At 46.2% G+C, this 16829-nt stretch overlaps 1 protein-coding gene across 3 annotated transcripts in view; it reads left to right on the plus strand.

Annotated features, from left to right (window-relative positions):
- ARVCF (ARVCF delta catenin family member) overlaps positions 1 to 16829 on the plus strand; it is a 1196801-nt gene that overhangs the window by 1072662 nt on the left and 107310 nt on the right. For all 3 annotated transcript variants that reach the window (XM_077293391.1, XM_077293392.1, XM_077293393.1), the window contains one exon: positions 11175 to 11674. In XM_077293391.1, coding sequence (XP_077149506.1) covers positions 11175 to 11674 — 500 coding nt within the window. The remainder of the gene's footprint in view (positions 1 to 11174; positions 11675 to 16829) is intronic.

A 16829-nucleotide genomic window follows, 5' to 3' on the forward strand; every position in this document is an offset into this window, starting at 1 on the left:
ACTTCTTCCAGCTACAACTCGCCTGCAGAGAATACAACAAAGACACGTTTCACTTCTCACATTCCCCCATCTATCCCCATCACCATCCATCCCCAACCTGCACAAACTCCTCATCCTGCTGATACGGCAGCAGGGGCTCAGTATTGGTGTATCAGGGGCAGTAATAGGGACCCATACGGCAGCAGGGGCTCAGTATTGGGCTATGTGTCCCTATTACTGCCCCTGATACCCCAATACTGAGCCGCTGCTGCCCTATGTGACCCTATTACTGCCCCTGATACCCCAATACTGAGCTGCTGCTGCCGTATGTGACCCTATTACTGCCCCTGATACCCCAATACTGAGCCGCTACAGCCGTATGTGTCCCTATTACTGCCCGATACCCCAATACTGAGCCGCTGCTGCCCTATGTGACCCTATTACTGCCCCTGATACCCCAATACTGAGCCTCTGCTGCAGTATGTGTCCCTATTACTGCACCTGCTGTGTGGTTCACTGTGCCCTCTAAATTTTAAAGTATTCCTCTATAATATAGTAATGCCAGGTGCAAGTGCCCTAGAAAACAGTGCCCATATTTTGCCCCCTAGAAAGTAATATTGTCCTGTGTGCCCCTTTGATTGTCACAGTAACCTGAGTTCCCCTATAACAATAAGTGTCCACTTTACATTTAATAATGTCCAGAGTCTCCCCCTGTACAGCTCCCCTATACACAGCATGATGCTCTCTTATACACAGTATAATTCCCCCTCACTGTTTAGTACCACTCACATAGTATACTGACCCCTTAGTAGCCTCCAAACTGTTTGATGGCTCCAACACTGTATAATGACCCCCACACTGTAATCTCTATACTGTGATGGCCCCCATAGATAACCTACATGTATTATATTGAGGACTATCTGGCACATTATACTATAAGGCAGCACCCCCATAGGCAGATCCTGTAGTATAAGGCAGCACCCCACCCCATTGGCAGATCCTGTAGCATAAGCCGCACCCCCATAGGCAGATCCTGTATATAAGGTAGCACCCCCCCAAAGGCAGATTTTATATATAAGGCAGCACCCCCCATAGGCAGATCCTGTATATAAGGCAGCACCCCCCCATAGACAGATCCTGTTTATAAGGCAGCACCCCCCCATAGGAAGATCCTGTATATAAAGCAGCATCCCCCCATAGGCAGCTCCTATATATAAGGCAGCACCTGTATATAAGGCAGCACCCCCCATAGGCAGATCCTGTATATAAGACAGCACCCCCCATAGGCAGATCCTGTGTATAAGGCAGCACCCACCCCCCATAGGCAGCTCCTATATATAAGGCAGCACCCCCCATAGGCAGATCCTGTATATAAGGCAGCACCCCCCCCCATAGGCAGATCCTGTATATAAGGCAGCACCCCATAGGCAGCTCCTATATATGAGGCATCACCCCCCATAGGCAGCTCTTATATATAAGGCAGCACCACCCCTCCATAGGCAGATCCTGAATATGAGGCAGCACCCCCCTCCATAGGCAGATCCTGTATATAAGCCAGCATCCCCCCATAGGCAGCTCCTCTATATAAGGCAGCACCCCCCCTCCATAGGCAGATCCTGAATATAAGGCAGCACCCCCCATAGGCAGCACCTATATATAAGGCAGCACCCCCATAGGCAGCACCTATATATAAGGCAGCACCCCCATAGGCAGATCCTGTAGTATAAGGCAGCACCCCACCCCATTGGCAGATCCTGTAGCATAAGCCGCACCCCCATAGGCAGATCCTGTATATAAGGTAGCACCCCCCCAAAGGCAGATTTTATATATAAGGCAGCACCCCCCATAGGCAGATCCTGTATATAAGGCAGCACCCCCCCATAGACAGATCCTGTTTATAAGGCAGCACCCCCCCATAGGAAGATCCTGTATATAAAGCAGCATCCCCCCATAGGCAGCTCCTATATATAAGGCAGCACCTGTATATAAGGCAGCACCCCCCATAGGCAGATCCTGTATATAAGACAGCACCCCCCATAGGCAGATCCTGTGTATAAGGCAGCACCCACCCCCCATAGGCAGCTCCTATATATAAGGCAGCACCCCCCATAGGCAGATCCTGTATATAAGGCAGCACCCCCCCCCATAGGCAGATCCTGTATATAAGGCAGCACCCCATAGGCAGCTCCTATATATGAGGCATCACCCCCCATAGGCAGCTCTTATATATAAGGCAGCACCACCCCTCCATAGGCAGATCCTGAATATGAGGCAGCACCCCCCTCCATAGGCAGATCCTGTATATAAGCCAGCATCCCCCCATAGGCAGCTCCTCTATATAAGGCAGCACCCCCCCTCCATAGGCAGATCCTGAATATAAGGCAGCACCCCCCATAGGCAGCACCTATATATAAGGCAGCACCCCCATAGGCAGCACCTATATATAAGGCAGCACCCCCATAGGCAGATCCTGTATATAAGGCAGCACCCCCCCATAGACAGATCCTGTATATAAGGCAGCACCCCATAGGCAGCTCCTATATATGAGGCATCACCCCCCATAGGCAGCCCCTATATATAAGGCAGCACCCCCCCCCCCTAGGCAGATCCTGAATATAAGGCAGCACCCCCCTCCATAGGCAGATCCTCTATATAAGGCAGCACCCCCCCCTCCATAGGCAGATCCTGAATATAAGGCAGCACCCTCCCTCCATCGGCAGATCTTGTATATAAGGCAGCACCCCCTATAGGCAGTTCCTATATATAAGGCGGCACCCCCCCCCCCCTCCATAGGCAGATCCTGTATATAAGGCAGCACCCCCCATAGGCAGCTCCTCTATATCAGGCAGCACCCCCCCCCCTCCATAGGCAGATCCTGAATATAAGGCAGCACCCCCCTCCATCGGCAGGTCTTGTATATAAGGCAGCACCCCCCCATAGGCAGCTCCTCTATATAAGGCAGCACCCCCCCTCCATAGGCAGATCCTGTATATAAGGCAGCATCCCTTCCCATAGGCAGATCCTGTATGTTAAGCAGCACCCATAAAAGAAAAACACAATAAATACTCGCCTCTCTTCCTCCTTGTTCCAGCAGCGCTCCCTGCTCCCGCTCATCTACTGACAACGGGCGCCGGGCGGTGACGTCATCGCGCCAGCTGTCAAGACGATATGGGGGATGATGGGAGAAGGAGCGCAGCCCTCCTTCCCTCATCACCGCGGTCAGCTGTATCGGCTAGATGCCGATACAGCTGACCTTGCGATGACGGCGGGGGGCCACTGCTGGCACCGGCCCCCCACCTGCTCAGGAGCCCCATAGCGGCAGAGCAGGGAGATCGATTATGTATATGTATGTATATATGTGCCCTGTATATGTATAGTATTATTTTGAAAGATTAATAATGAGATGTTTGACTGGATCAGAAAACAACAATACACATCTCCAACTACTACATGTTTTTCCTCTGTGATAATTTTTAATCAAAGGAAAGATAAGCAGATAATTATTTTAACCTCTTACCTGAAAGATATTTATCTGGTATTTTCAGTTGCTGAAGTTCGGGCCTACCTTCTGGCTTTGTCTAGTGCCCTGTGTATCTGATTAAGCTGTTTTTGGCTCTACAGGGATCGGCTGATATCAGCAGCTTCTTTTCTATGTGCTCGATGATACGAGAGAAACCTTTTTTCCACGCATCATCTGACTCACACCACAGCTAGAACAATGTCCTAAACATGGCCCTAACTGTAGGAGTTTGGGGTAATAAAATATGCACATGATTTCAGCTAAGAGAAGTACAGTGAGACTGTGTGTAGTTTCTTCTTATTAGTGAAATGTTGTACATATGAATTCATCACTTCTTCCAGCACCTTGCCAGTTGTCAGCAAAGGGTTCTCTCGCAGACTGTGGTCTAAATACTGCTCTAACATTTTAAAATTAATGAGAAACCTTTTATAGGGTCAGGATTTGATTTTTCCTTTTTTTTTTTTTTTCTAAATGCAAAATCTCGTAGAATCATCTTTTTAATTGAGACTTTTTAAATTTTCCTTCTCACTAACCTTGCAATAATACAATACATTTGTGCTATTTCTATATGGTTGAAATGCCAGAAACTGGATGATTTTTAGAGCATGTTGTTGTTTGTTTTTTCTGCCATGCCAAGCTCTTGGCACATGTTCCGAATAGATTGATTGGGCTTAATTCACAAGAGTATTTTGGCATTCATAGATATACCGTATATACTCTAGTATAAGCCAACCCTAATATAAGCGAGGCAACTACTTTACCCATGGAAAACTCGGTAAGCTTATGGACTCGATTATAAACCAGGTATGCATTGTCCCCTCATCGCTGTCCTGCTATGTGTGGCTCCCTCTTCCCTGTCCTGGTGTAAATGCCTCCCCATCACTGTATACATGCCTCCCCCCCTTCCCTGTCCCTGTATGCATGCCTTCTTATCCCCTTTCCCCGTGTGCATGCTTCCCATTGAAAAAAATAAATAAATACTCACCTACCTGCGAACCTTCATTAAGGTAATTAATATACGCTCCACGCCTATGGGAGTGGAGACGCGTCCATATTCATTACCTTAATGAGCGGTACCACCTGACTGCTGAGCACAGGAAGAACTGCAGGCTGCACCAGCAGCCGGTATGAGGGCGCGCAGGTAAGTGAGTATGATATGTCCTGTCACCTGCTGCTCCACTGCTGGCTTTCTTTCCCGTGACTCGTGCATAAGCTGAGGGGGGGCGTTTTCAGCACAAAAAAAATGTGCTGAAAACTCGGGTTATACACGCGTGTATACGGTACTTTATTTTATCAGAAGGGCGATTCATACCCCAATCATGTTAGATAACCTGTCAGCACGATTTCGTAATGTAAAGTAAAGTCTGTAATACAGATTACCTTTGGTGAAGAACTTCGCTTTGTTGTTGTTTTTCAGTCACCATTTGAAGTTCTCTGCCAATTAGATTTTGGTGCACAGGGGCTGGACTATACACTTGGACTTTTCTTACAAGTGATTACCCGGCCCTTTCTCCTGCATCCGGTGTCTAAATGACCACTTTCCTGTGTTTGAAATCTAAGCAGTGACCTCTCATTCAGAGGCCCAATTCAGGGTGGAGGGGCCGGAAAAACAGATGGGGAGAAGACTGTGTACATTTCGGCCCCGTGCACCGAAATCTAATTAGCTGAAAACTTGAAATGGTAATTCCAGAAGAACCACAAAGCGGTTTCTTCACCAAGGGTATCCATGTAGTCAGTATTACATCTCTATTACAGCTGTGCCTATACAAAATTGTGCTTGCAGGTTCACGTTAACTTGCCAGCAACCCGGTGTCCTCCATGTGCTCCCATACTACCAATTTCCAATTAATCGAGAACTTATTTGTAAATTGCGTACATTGTACTTAACGTTGTAGTCTGAAATGTTAACATGGTTAGCAAGGTCGAAAAAAGACATTTGTCCATCCAGTTCAGCCTATATTCCGTCAGAATAAATCCCCAGATTTATGTCCTTCTAATGAACCTAATAACTGTAAGATACAATATTGTTACGCTCTAGGAAGACATCCAGGCCTCTCTTGAACCTCTCGACTGAGTTCGCCATCACCACCTCCTCAGGCAAGGAATTCCAGGTTCTCACTGCCCTAATAGTAAAGAATCCTCTTCTATGTTGGTGGAAAAACCTTCTCTCCTCCAGACACAGAGAATGCCCCTTTGTGATCATCATCTTCCTTGGTATAAACAGATCCTTGGATTGCAGAAGCCTGCATTTATAGAGGAGGTTAGAACCAACTGTGTTTGGATGTAATTAAAATCACAGCATGGTGAAGGGCGGGGCGTTCAAGTCAGAAAAAGCAATACAGGCTTTACCATATTATTAGCCATAGGTAAGTGTTCACACTAGGCAGACAGGTTAGTTACACATTCGATCTGAGATTACCTTGACGTTTGGTGAATGGGCTCACAACTTTTGGCCAAATCTTGTGCTAAAAATCTCATGTGTTTTTTCATAAATTTCACAAGCCATTATGCTGTTCACATTTCATATATTGCACATTTCCTTGCTTTAGCACAATAAACTTGAGTGCAGCCATTATCTATTTGCTATGTAAGACTTTTTGGTTATGCACCAGTTCAGACTAGATGGCTGTTCAGTCAGTTTTTCTATATTTACCATTAACAAGGATCAGGCAGCTTACCCATACATGTGGATGGTTCCATCAGATTCCACAAGCGGCCCCCTATGTGATTGCAACATTTTTCTGGCAGAACCCGGAGTGTATACTTCTATTGTTCCCTCTTATTCCCCATGCATACTATAAGTTTCCTCTACACCCCATTTTTGGCTATGTGCCTATTTTGTACTGTGATATAACTTGTTATTATTGGTCAAAATAAAATTTATACCATTTTATGAATATGATTTTTGGGATTCTATTACTCCGTTCTCTTGTGCTATATGCATGTGGGAGTTCCCGGAGTTGTCCCATAGATTTGGACATTATCACTGGGGGAGGTATACAATTGAACTCCTGGCCACAAAATTATCGTAAGATTTTTGAGTTTTGTGTTAAATCCTAGGTCAATAAGTAAGGTCCTAGGTCTATAAGGCTATGTTTCCACGGTCAGTAAATGCTGTGGGTTTGACACTGCTTGCATTCGCAGCATCAAACCCGCAGCGTGCAGGTGTTACAGCATAGTGGATGGGATTTCATGAAATTCATCTCCACTATGCGTTTAGAGACGGACGGCAGACCTGCGTAACCGGACATGCGGCGCGTCTAGTCTAGTTTTTCCGTCCCCACAGCGTAAATCTCCCATAGACGATCATTAGATGCGGTAAAACCGCATCTAATTATTAGTCACATGCGTAATAACTGCGGGAACGCAGTTTACTACGCATGTGTACTAATTTAAATAAGGTATTGCCTTGTGACATCGCCGGATGTACACATCCACTGCAGTTCTCGCAATGACTGAGCTGACAGCGAGAACTGCTGTGCACGTGACCACCGGGTCTATCTCCGGTCACTAGGCAAGTTCTCACTGTCAGCTGATCGTGAGAACTGCAGGGCAGGTGACCGCCGGAGAGTTATCTCCAGCGATCATCTACAAGCTCTGGGGTGTCTGGATGTCATGCATCCAGATGTAACAGAGGTGAACTCGTTGTGGGATACTCGTTATTTAGGACTATGTCGGAACAGGGAGTATTTGTACTGGTTTATTTTATATTTATTGCAGGAGATCGAGGGCGTCGCATGGATTAGCTCAATAATAAAGATGGGAAACGGTGTAGTGTTTTATTTCATTAAAAGACTTTATTCTGGCTGTGTGTATCAAATATAGGATTAGTAATGGATAGGTGTCTTATTGACACTTCTCCATTACTAAGCCGGCTTGATGTCACCTTACTATACAAAGCTGACATCAACCCCACAACTATTACCCTACTTGCCACCACTACAGGGCAGGTGGGAAGAGCCAGGTGAAGTGCCACAATTGGCACATCTTTGGATGCTCCAATTGTGGGGCAACTGCCTGCTGCTATTTTTAGGCTGGTGAGGGCCAAAATCCATGGGCCTCGCCAGCCTGAGAATACCAGGCCGCAGCAGTCTGATTTTTACTTGGCTGGTTAACAAATCAAATATAGGGGGACCCCACGCTATATTTTTTGGGAGGGGATCCCCCTATTTTTGCTAACCATCCAAGGTAAGCAGACTGCTTAGGCCTGGTATTACCAGGCTGGTAAGGTTCATGAACACTGGTTTCTTACCAGCTTGAAATACCAGTCCCAGTAGTCAGCTTTACTCTGGCTGGTTAACAAATCTAGTGGGACCACACGCCATTTTTTTTTTTTTTTTTAAATTTAGTAGAAAAAAAAAAATAGACGACATTACATATTAGTATTAGTGACCTCTCTCTGCTTTCAGGAACTTCCTGTGTGGCCGGTGTCACACTTGCGAGTGTGATGCGAGAAACTCGCATCAACACCAAGCATTGACGCCGTCACTCGGGACCGGAGTGTGTGGCTCCATGTATTTCTATGCAGTCACGTTCTTCCGGATGTGACAAAAGATTCAACATATGTAAATTAGTACACATGCGTACTAAGCTGCATTTCCACAGTTTATACGTATGTGACTAATAATTAGATGTCTCCACAGTCTGGAATGGCAGCGATTTGAATGCAGCACATGCCCGCTGCTGGCTTTTGTACGCGCAGTGGTTCTGCATGTGTTCATTGAACCATGCGGTATCACCGCGTCCTATACATTGAACTGTGATATTTATCTTGCAGAGACTGAGTGTCTCCGCTAGATAAATAGACATGCTGCGGTCTTTAAAGACGTGCCACGTGTGTATACTCAGGGAAGCCAGAGGCATCCCTGCACGCATAGTGGAGATGGGATTTCATAGAATCCCATCCACTGTGCTGTAACATCTGGCCGCTGTGGATTGGACGCTGCGGTTGTATGCATAATATAATAATATAACTAATGATAGTCTATGGGTAATTTACACTGCAGGGACTGAGCATCTCCATATTGTAAATAGACATACTGCGGTCTGGAAAGACGTGCCACATGTCCGTTTTCCCAGGTCTGCTGTCAGCGTCTTTGAACGCATAGTGGACATGGGATTTCTTGAAATCCCATCCACTATGCTATAACATCTGCATGCTGCGGTTTGATGCTGCAGATGTACGCAGCATCCAACCCGCAGCGTTTACTGACAGTCAGAAAATACCCTAATACATCTGCAAACAGGAAATAACTTTTTTTTTTCCCATACCGTAAGGGTATATGTCCATGGTTCATAATCACAGCGCTTTGGACGGAGCGGAAAACCCGCTTTGCCCAAAGCTCCGCCCCCTTCTGTACGCGCAGTGATTCTGGATGTGTTCATTGCACACATCCGGAATCACTGCACCCCATACATTGGGCCCTGTGATTTACCTTGTGGCGACAGAGTGTCGTCGCAAGGTAAACAGACATGCTGAGTTCTAAAAGACGCGCTGCATGTCCGTTAATGCAGGGCCGCCGGGTGCGTGTTCTCACGCATAGTGGAGATGGGATTTCATAAAATTCCCTCCTATGCTGTAACATCTGGACGCTGCGGGTTGAACGCTGCGGCTGTACGCAGCATTCAATCTGCAGCTAATCCGGATGTAATACTGAACTTGGACACAGAGCCTTATAACTTCCTCAATGGGATGTGTTTGAAAAAAAAAAATGTTCCCATGCTGAGATAGTATAATTATGCCCCTGCTGTGTGCTGTAATGGCCGTGTCTGACCGTGCAGGGACGTGGTCTGATCATACCACAGTTCCTGGGTGGGGGGCGAGCAAGAGATTATACAGACATTACCGCACTGAATTGCAGATATTCTTTCTCTGAGGTAAAACATTGTTTAAAAACAGGAAGAGAAATGTTTTGACTCATAAAAGAATCATCTGGGATCCAGTGCTGTAATGTCTGTATACTCTCTTGCTTCCTGAGCTGTGGTATGATCAGACCATGTCCCTGTACAGTCAGACACGGCCATTAAACCGCGCACAGCAGTGGCACATTTATAAGATTATCTCAGCACAGGGACATTTTTTTTAATTATTATTATTATTCCAAGATCTATTGATTAAAATGAACTTTGTCCATGGGAAATCCTCTTTAAGTGTGAAAGCATTATTTGACTTGGTGCTGACATATTTGACTTCAGTATATTCATTAGCTTGATCATATCTTCTACAATTCACCTGGTTCTGTATTCCGTGTGACACAGGTAATGTTTGCATTATTTTTGCAGTGCAACATGTCCGATACATCTACTATATAATTGTCTAAGGGTCACTTCCGTCTTTCTGTCTGTCCTTCTGTCTGTCTGTCTCTCACGGATATTTATTGGTCGCGGCCTCTGTCTGTCATTGAAATCCAAGTCGCTGATTGGTCTCGGCAAAACGGCCACGGCCAATCAGCGACGGGCACCGTCCGGAGGCAAATGGCCGCTCCTTCCTCCTCGCAGTCAGTGCCCGCTCCATACTCCTCTCCAGTCAGCGCTCACACAGGGTTATTGGCAGCGGTAACGGACCGCGTTATGCCGCGGTATATTGCACTCCGTTACCGCTGCTATTAACCCTGTGTGACCAACTTTTGACTATTCTTGCTGCCTATGCAGCATCAATAGTTAAGATCTAATGTTAAAAATAATTTAAAAAAATAAAAAATCGTGTTATACTCACCGTCCGTCGGCCCCTCCGATCAGGAACAGGCCTTTCCTGCTCCTTGCGACGCTCCGGTGACTGCTTTGTGCATTGCGGTCTCGCGAGATGATGACGTAGCGGTCTCGCGAGACCGCTACGTCATCACGCGAGACCGCAATGCACTCTTGGGACCGGAGCGCGCGAGGAACATCTGTAAACGCCTCGCTTGGATCCGGGGCCAACGGAAGGTGAGTATATAACTATTTTTTATTTTAATTCTTTTTTTTTTTTTTTTTTACAGGGATATGATGCCCACATTGCTATATACTTGTTGGGCTGTGCAATATACTACGTGGGCAGTGCAATATACTACGTGGGCAGTGCAATATACTATGTGGGCTGTGCAATGTAGTGCGTGGGCTGTGCAATGTAGTGCGTGGGCTGTGCAATGTAGTGCGTGGGCTGTGCAATGTAGTGCGTGGGCTGTGCAATGTAGTGCGTGGGCTGTGCAATGTAGTGCGTGGGCTGTGCAATGTAGTGCGTGGGCTGTGCAATGTAGTGCGTGGGCTGTGCAATGTAGTGCGTGGGCTGTGCAATGTAGTGCGTGGGCTGTGCAATGTAGTGCGTGGGCTGTGCAATGTAGTGCGTGGGCTGTGCAATGTAGTGTGTGGGCTGTGCAATGTAGTGTGTGGGCTGTGCAATGTAGTGTGTGGGCTGTGCAATGTAGTGTGTGGGCTGTGCAATGTAGTGTGTGGGCTGTGCAATATACTACATGGCCGGCCGCGAACAATCAGCGACAGGCGCAGTCCAGCCGCGAATTGGCGCGGGATTTGAACCACGCTTCGCTAATTGGTCGCGGCCGGCCGAATCCTGTGTATTCAATGTATTATTCTAAAATCTTCATAAATAAACTACATACATATTCTAGAATACCCGATGCGTTAGAATCGGGCTACCATCTAGTATATAAATATTTCTGTTTCTTAACTTTCCCCTCAGGGCATATGATGACCCCCTGGAGTCCGAACTGATTGAAGAGAGAATTCCCTACCTTCACGGTGGCTATGCAGCACCACTGGCTCAGCCTGAAAGGGGAAGCCTGGCCAGCATAGACCGATTGGGAAAACGGTCACCTTCCATCGACAGCATCCGCAAAGATCCTCGTTGGCGAGATCCTGACCTTCCTGAGGTCATTGCAATGCTCAATCATCCAATTGACCCCGTCAAGTCCAATGCAGCTGCTTATTTGCAGCACTTGTGTTATGAAAATGATAAAATAAAGAAAGAGGTAAGACATCTCAAAGGCATTCCCATTCTCGTGGGTTTATTAGACCACCCAAAGCCTGAAGTCCACAGAAAAGCCTGCGGAGCCCTCCGTAACATTTCATATGGAAAAGATAATGAAAACAAAGTGTCAATTAAGAACTGTGATGGGATTCCTGCTTTAATTCGACTCTTGAGGAAGACCAATGACATGGAAGTGAGAGAGCTCATAACAGGTATGTGTAATGATTGCCTCCTAGTGCATTTTTTGCCAAGAGCAGTCTACCTTGTTTTTGTTCTATTAAAAGCTTTTCATTTATCTGAGCATTCCCTGGTGTTATCCGAACATCTGGGAGTGCTCGTAAATTATGTTCCAGTCCCTGCAGCTGCATGATATGCGGCTGTTAGACAGCCTCAACACGTGGGGATTACTTAACAAATAGGCAATGCCCACACATGTTGATTCAAGCATCACTCATCACTACTTTTTATTCTTATTTCTGATTCAAAATCTTTTGTTAGCTTACTTCTGTAACTATCAAATAATCTTGAAGGATTACTTTTTTCTAAAGTGCCCCCTCCAGCACTAGCTATTCCCGTAGATATTGATGGATTCGGCCAACAGTCTGTTTATCTGGGCCTGTGACGGAAGATTATTGGGTGAAGGATCCAGTCTGTCCCATTTCATAAGATGAGAAACAACCAGAGATGTTTGGTAGTAGCTCTCGGTGGAGTGAGCGCTCTGGTGTATGGGAGAGTTGGGCGAGAGAGCTGACCGCCGAACCATCGATCGATTCAAAGCCATCTAAGATGCATGCGTGGCTTAGGCTGCTTTCACACTAGTGTTGGTACGGGCCCATCGCAGTGCGTCGGGCCGACGTACCGATGCATGCTGTGAAATAATTGCCCGAAGTGGGCAGCGGAAGCAGTCTTACGACGCTGCCGCTGCCCCATTGTAAGGTCCGGGGAGGAGGGGGCGGAGTTTCGGCCGCGCATGCGCGGTCGAAAATGGCGGACACGACGCGCAAAAAAAGTAACATGTAACCTTTTTTTGTGTCGACGGTCCGCCAAAACACGCGTCGCAATGCGTCGGTAATGTAAGTCTATGGGGAAAAAATGCATGCTGCAGACAACTTTGCAGGATGCGTTTTTTCCTCCTGAACGACGCATTGCGACGTATTGCAAACGACGCTAGTGTGAAAGTAGCCTAAGGCTTCTGGTTGGTACATTCTGCATTTCACTTAGATCCTGTGATTCCTTTGAAACTGAGAATGTATAACACATTAGGAAATTCTTGATGTGTACAGTGTAGGCTAAGTGCAGGTGCCGGCCAGGATAGTAACACTATATTAACCCTAGAACGCGTACCTGGGGCCTCGCAGGCCTGCTAGGTTACTTGTTTTCTATTATCTGTAAAACTACATTAGTTAAAATTTTGAAACTCAAGGTAATCCTCAGGTATATAGTTGTTAGTAATATCCAGTTGTTCATATATTTTTATGTTATTGGCATCTCGTATAGCAACGCTTTTTTTGTGACTACCCCAGATTCACGTACCTGGGGCCTTTGAGGCCTGCTTTGGTTTACATGTACTCCTCAGTCTTTTTGTCTGTACTGTTGTTGGGGAAGAACTTATGACTCAGTCTTTATGACTATTGGTCGATGGCTGTTGCTGGGAAGAGTGTTTTTTTTGCTTCAGAAACAACTAACACTTGTTGGTACAATGAGACCAAACCGCCGCGAAATTCCACCAATATTGAAGCACAATGCACAGCGACCAATCTACGAGAGTGTATTCGGTTTCTGCAATGAGGCAACAATGGTGTCCTATAAAGCCAAGAAAGAAAAATCTGTGATATTACTGAGCACAATGCATCACGATGAAAGTATTGACACCAATGACAGGAAACAAAAACCTGAAATTATACTTCATTATAATAAGACAAAAGGAGGTGTCGACAAGATGGACGAAATGATTACTGAATATTCGTGTAAAAGGCAGACTAAACGTTGGCCTGTTGCCCTTTTTTCCAATATCCTTGATGTGTCATCCCTCAATAGCTATATTGTTTATTGTCAAACTAATCCAGAATTCCATGCCAACAGGAAGGACAATAGTTTTGACAGAACTTTGTTATGAACTTTTGATGCCTACTATGCTAGAGAGAAGCAGCACAAAATGCTTATCAAGGCAAATTACAGAGGCAATGATCCGATGTGGAATATGCTTTCAGGAACAGCCAGAGCAAAGAGAAAAAAAAAGAAAGCGCTGCTATATTTGTCCAGCAAAGAAAGAAAGAAAATCGGAGCGTTTCTGTTCTACTTGCGGACAAAATGTATGCAGGGAACTTTCTGAAGAAAAAATAATATGCAAGAATTGTCGGGGGAATATGTAAAGTGGAAAATAAATATTCCTGCACCAAGTTTGCTACAGACTTTATGTAAAAACTTTTTATAAGAAAAAATGTATCCATCATAAAAAATTGTACTGAGTGAATATATTGGGCGTGCCCGTTTAGTTACATTTTTGTTGTTTTATGTACATAATTTTTTTTGGGAATTATACACATCTTAGGCTATGTTCCAAGTAGCGCTGGGGTTCACCAGAATGGGATCCATAATGGATCTGACCTCCTGGTAACTCCAGCTAAGGGCTGACCCACACGTCCAGATAATTCCGGTACCGGAATAAATCGGTACCGGAGTTATCCGTGTCCGTGTGCCTGGGAACTCACGGAGGCCATACCTGCGGCACACGTGTGCCGCCCGTATGGCGAGTGGGTACCACACGGAGCGTGTGGTACCCACTCTGCATGGTGCTGAAGCTGCGATTCATATCATCCCTGCAGCAACGTTTGCTGCAGGGAAAATATGAAGAATAGTGTTTAAAATAAAGATCCATGTGTCCGCCGCCCCCCCACCCCCTGTGCGCCCCCCCCGCTGGTCAGAAAATACTCACCCGGATCCCCCGTCGGCAGTCGCTCCTTCCTGGTCTGGCCGCGGCTTACTGTATGCGGTCACGTGGGGCCGCTCATTTACACTCATGAATAGGCGGCTCCGCCCCTATTGGAGGTGGAGCCACATATTCATGAGTGTAATCGGCCGCATACAGTAGAGAAGCCGCGGCCAGACCAGGAAGGAGCGACTGCCGACGGGGGATCCGGGTGAGTATTTTCTGACCAGCGGGGGGGGCGCACAGGGGGTGGGGGGGCGGCGGACACATGGATCTTTATTTTAAACACTATCATTCATATTTTCTCTGTAGCAAACGCTGCTACAGGGAACATATGAATGGCGGCTTCAGCACCATGTGGGGGGGACAGCGCTTACTGTAGCGCTGTCTCCGGCACGCCACACGGACCCCAGACGGAGAATGTCCGTGTGAGGTCCGTGTTTTACACGGACCCATTGACTCTATTGGGTCCGTGTAATCCGTGCGCTCCCACGAACACTGACATGTCTCCGTGTTTGGCACACGGAGACACGGTCCGCACACGGTCCGCACAAAATCAATGACATCTGAACAGATGCATTGATTTTTATGGGTCTACGTGTGTCAGTGTCTCCGGTACGGGAGGAAACTGTCACCTCACGTACCGGAGCCACTGACGTGTGAAACCGGCCTAAGGCTGATGGAATGCCGGGATTCCACCAGCCTTAGCTGAGGTCACCAGGAGGTCAGATCCATTACGGATCCCCTCCTGGTGGACCCCAGCGCTAGTGGGAATGCATGCTTACTTTGCAAATTTAAAATAAACTTTGAAAAGTATTTTTATTTGAGTTATTCCATGTTATTTGCACACAGGCCTAAAAGGCCCCAGGTACGTGAATATGGGGTAGTCACAAAAAAAGCGTTGCTATACGAAATGCCTATAACATAAAAATATACGAACAACTGGAAATTACTAACAACTATATAGCTGAGGAATACCTAGAGTTTCAAAATTGTAACTAAAGTAGTTTTACAGAAAATAATAAAAAAGTAACCTGACAGGCCTGCGAGGCCCCCAGGTACGCGTTCTACCAGCCTTAGCCGGGGTCACCAGGAGGTCAGATCCATTACGAAATCCCATCCAGGCAGACCCCAGAGCTAGTGGGAATGCATGCTTACTTTCAAATAACTTTGAAAAAAAAATTTTTTTTGAGTTATTCCATGTTATTTGAAAACAGGCCTCAAAGGCCCCAGGTACGTAATAGTGTAGATTTCTATGGCCACGCATTCTAGGGTTAACCTGCAGACTAAGCCCATATCTTCTGCTAATAGTGTTATTGCTGATGACCGGTTCCCTTAAAGGCAGGAGGCGGTACAGTGGCACATTCTACTTATTACAGAATAGTAGGCACTTGTCGGCTGTTAACATGTGCATATTCATGGTGCTGAAATTTCTGCATCTCTTGGCAGGAAAAATGGAGCGTAAAGTAGGCACGTTTTTTATGCTGGTTTTTTTTTTTTTTTTTACATGTGTTGTGGCTGCAGATTTTTACACACTTGTTAGTATGGGTGAAATCTGCAGCAAAAACGCTGAAAGAATTGACCTACTGCACAATTAAATCTGCACCAAATCTGCAAGAAAAAATAAGCAATGTGTGCATGAGACTTCGGGCTTCTCATTCACTTTGCTGGCATCAGGGAACCCTTCAGGTTTTGTGACAAATCTGTGCAGGAAAAATAACGTGGCCAATGTGTACACGTTCAGTATTTGGTCAGTATTTTACTTCCGTATGTATAAGCCAAAATCAGGAGTGGAGCAATCAGAGGAAAAGTATAATAGAAACACGCCACCACTTCTGTATTTATCACCCACTTTTGGCTTTAGCTTACAGATACTGATGTAAAAAACTCACCAAATACTGAACGTGTAAACGTGGCCTCATTTACAAGGTTTGTATTGGGCTAGGGCCACACAGTGACAACTGTTGTGCTGCACTTGAGTCAGTGTTGCATTGTGACAGCTCATCTAATTCCTATGGTGTTGCATTTCGACCTGTGACACAGCAACTAATTTGGAAACATTTGAATTATTGCAGATTTGCTGTTTATTTTACAGCAAAATCAGAGCTCTAAGGCATTAGTGTTTGAGGGCTTTGGGGAGGACTGTGTACGCCCTCCGCTAAGCCCCTCCTACTTTCACATTCTTCTGCATGCGTCCTACGTACCTATCTTTACCATTGGGTACGCAGGACATGCGGATGCATCGTTTTGACGCGCCCGCCGACCACATGGGAGCGCAACTGTTGCGCCTAGTGCGGACGGCGGGTGCTTCAAATCAACGCATCCGCATACATCCACATGTCCTGCATACCCAATGTTATAGATGGGTACGCAGGGCGCATGCAGAAGTATGCTGTCATGGTTAGGACATGGTTAATGTCGTGTTCTCTCAGTGTTAA

The sequence above is a fragment of the Ranitomeya variabilis genome, chromosome 1 (assembly GCF_051348905.1).
Source record: "Ranitomeya variabilis isolate aRanVar5 chromosome 1, aRanVar5.hap1, whole genome shotgun sequence".
Taxonomy (NCBI): domain Eukaryota; kingdom Metazoa; phylum Chordata; class Amphibia; order Anura; family Dendrobatidae; genus Ranitomeya; species Ranitomeya variabilis.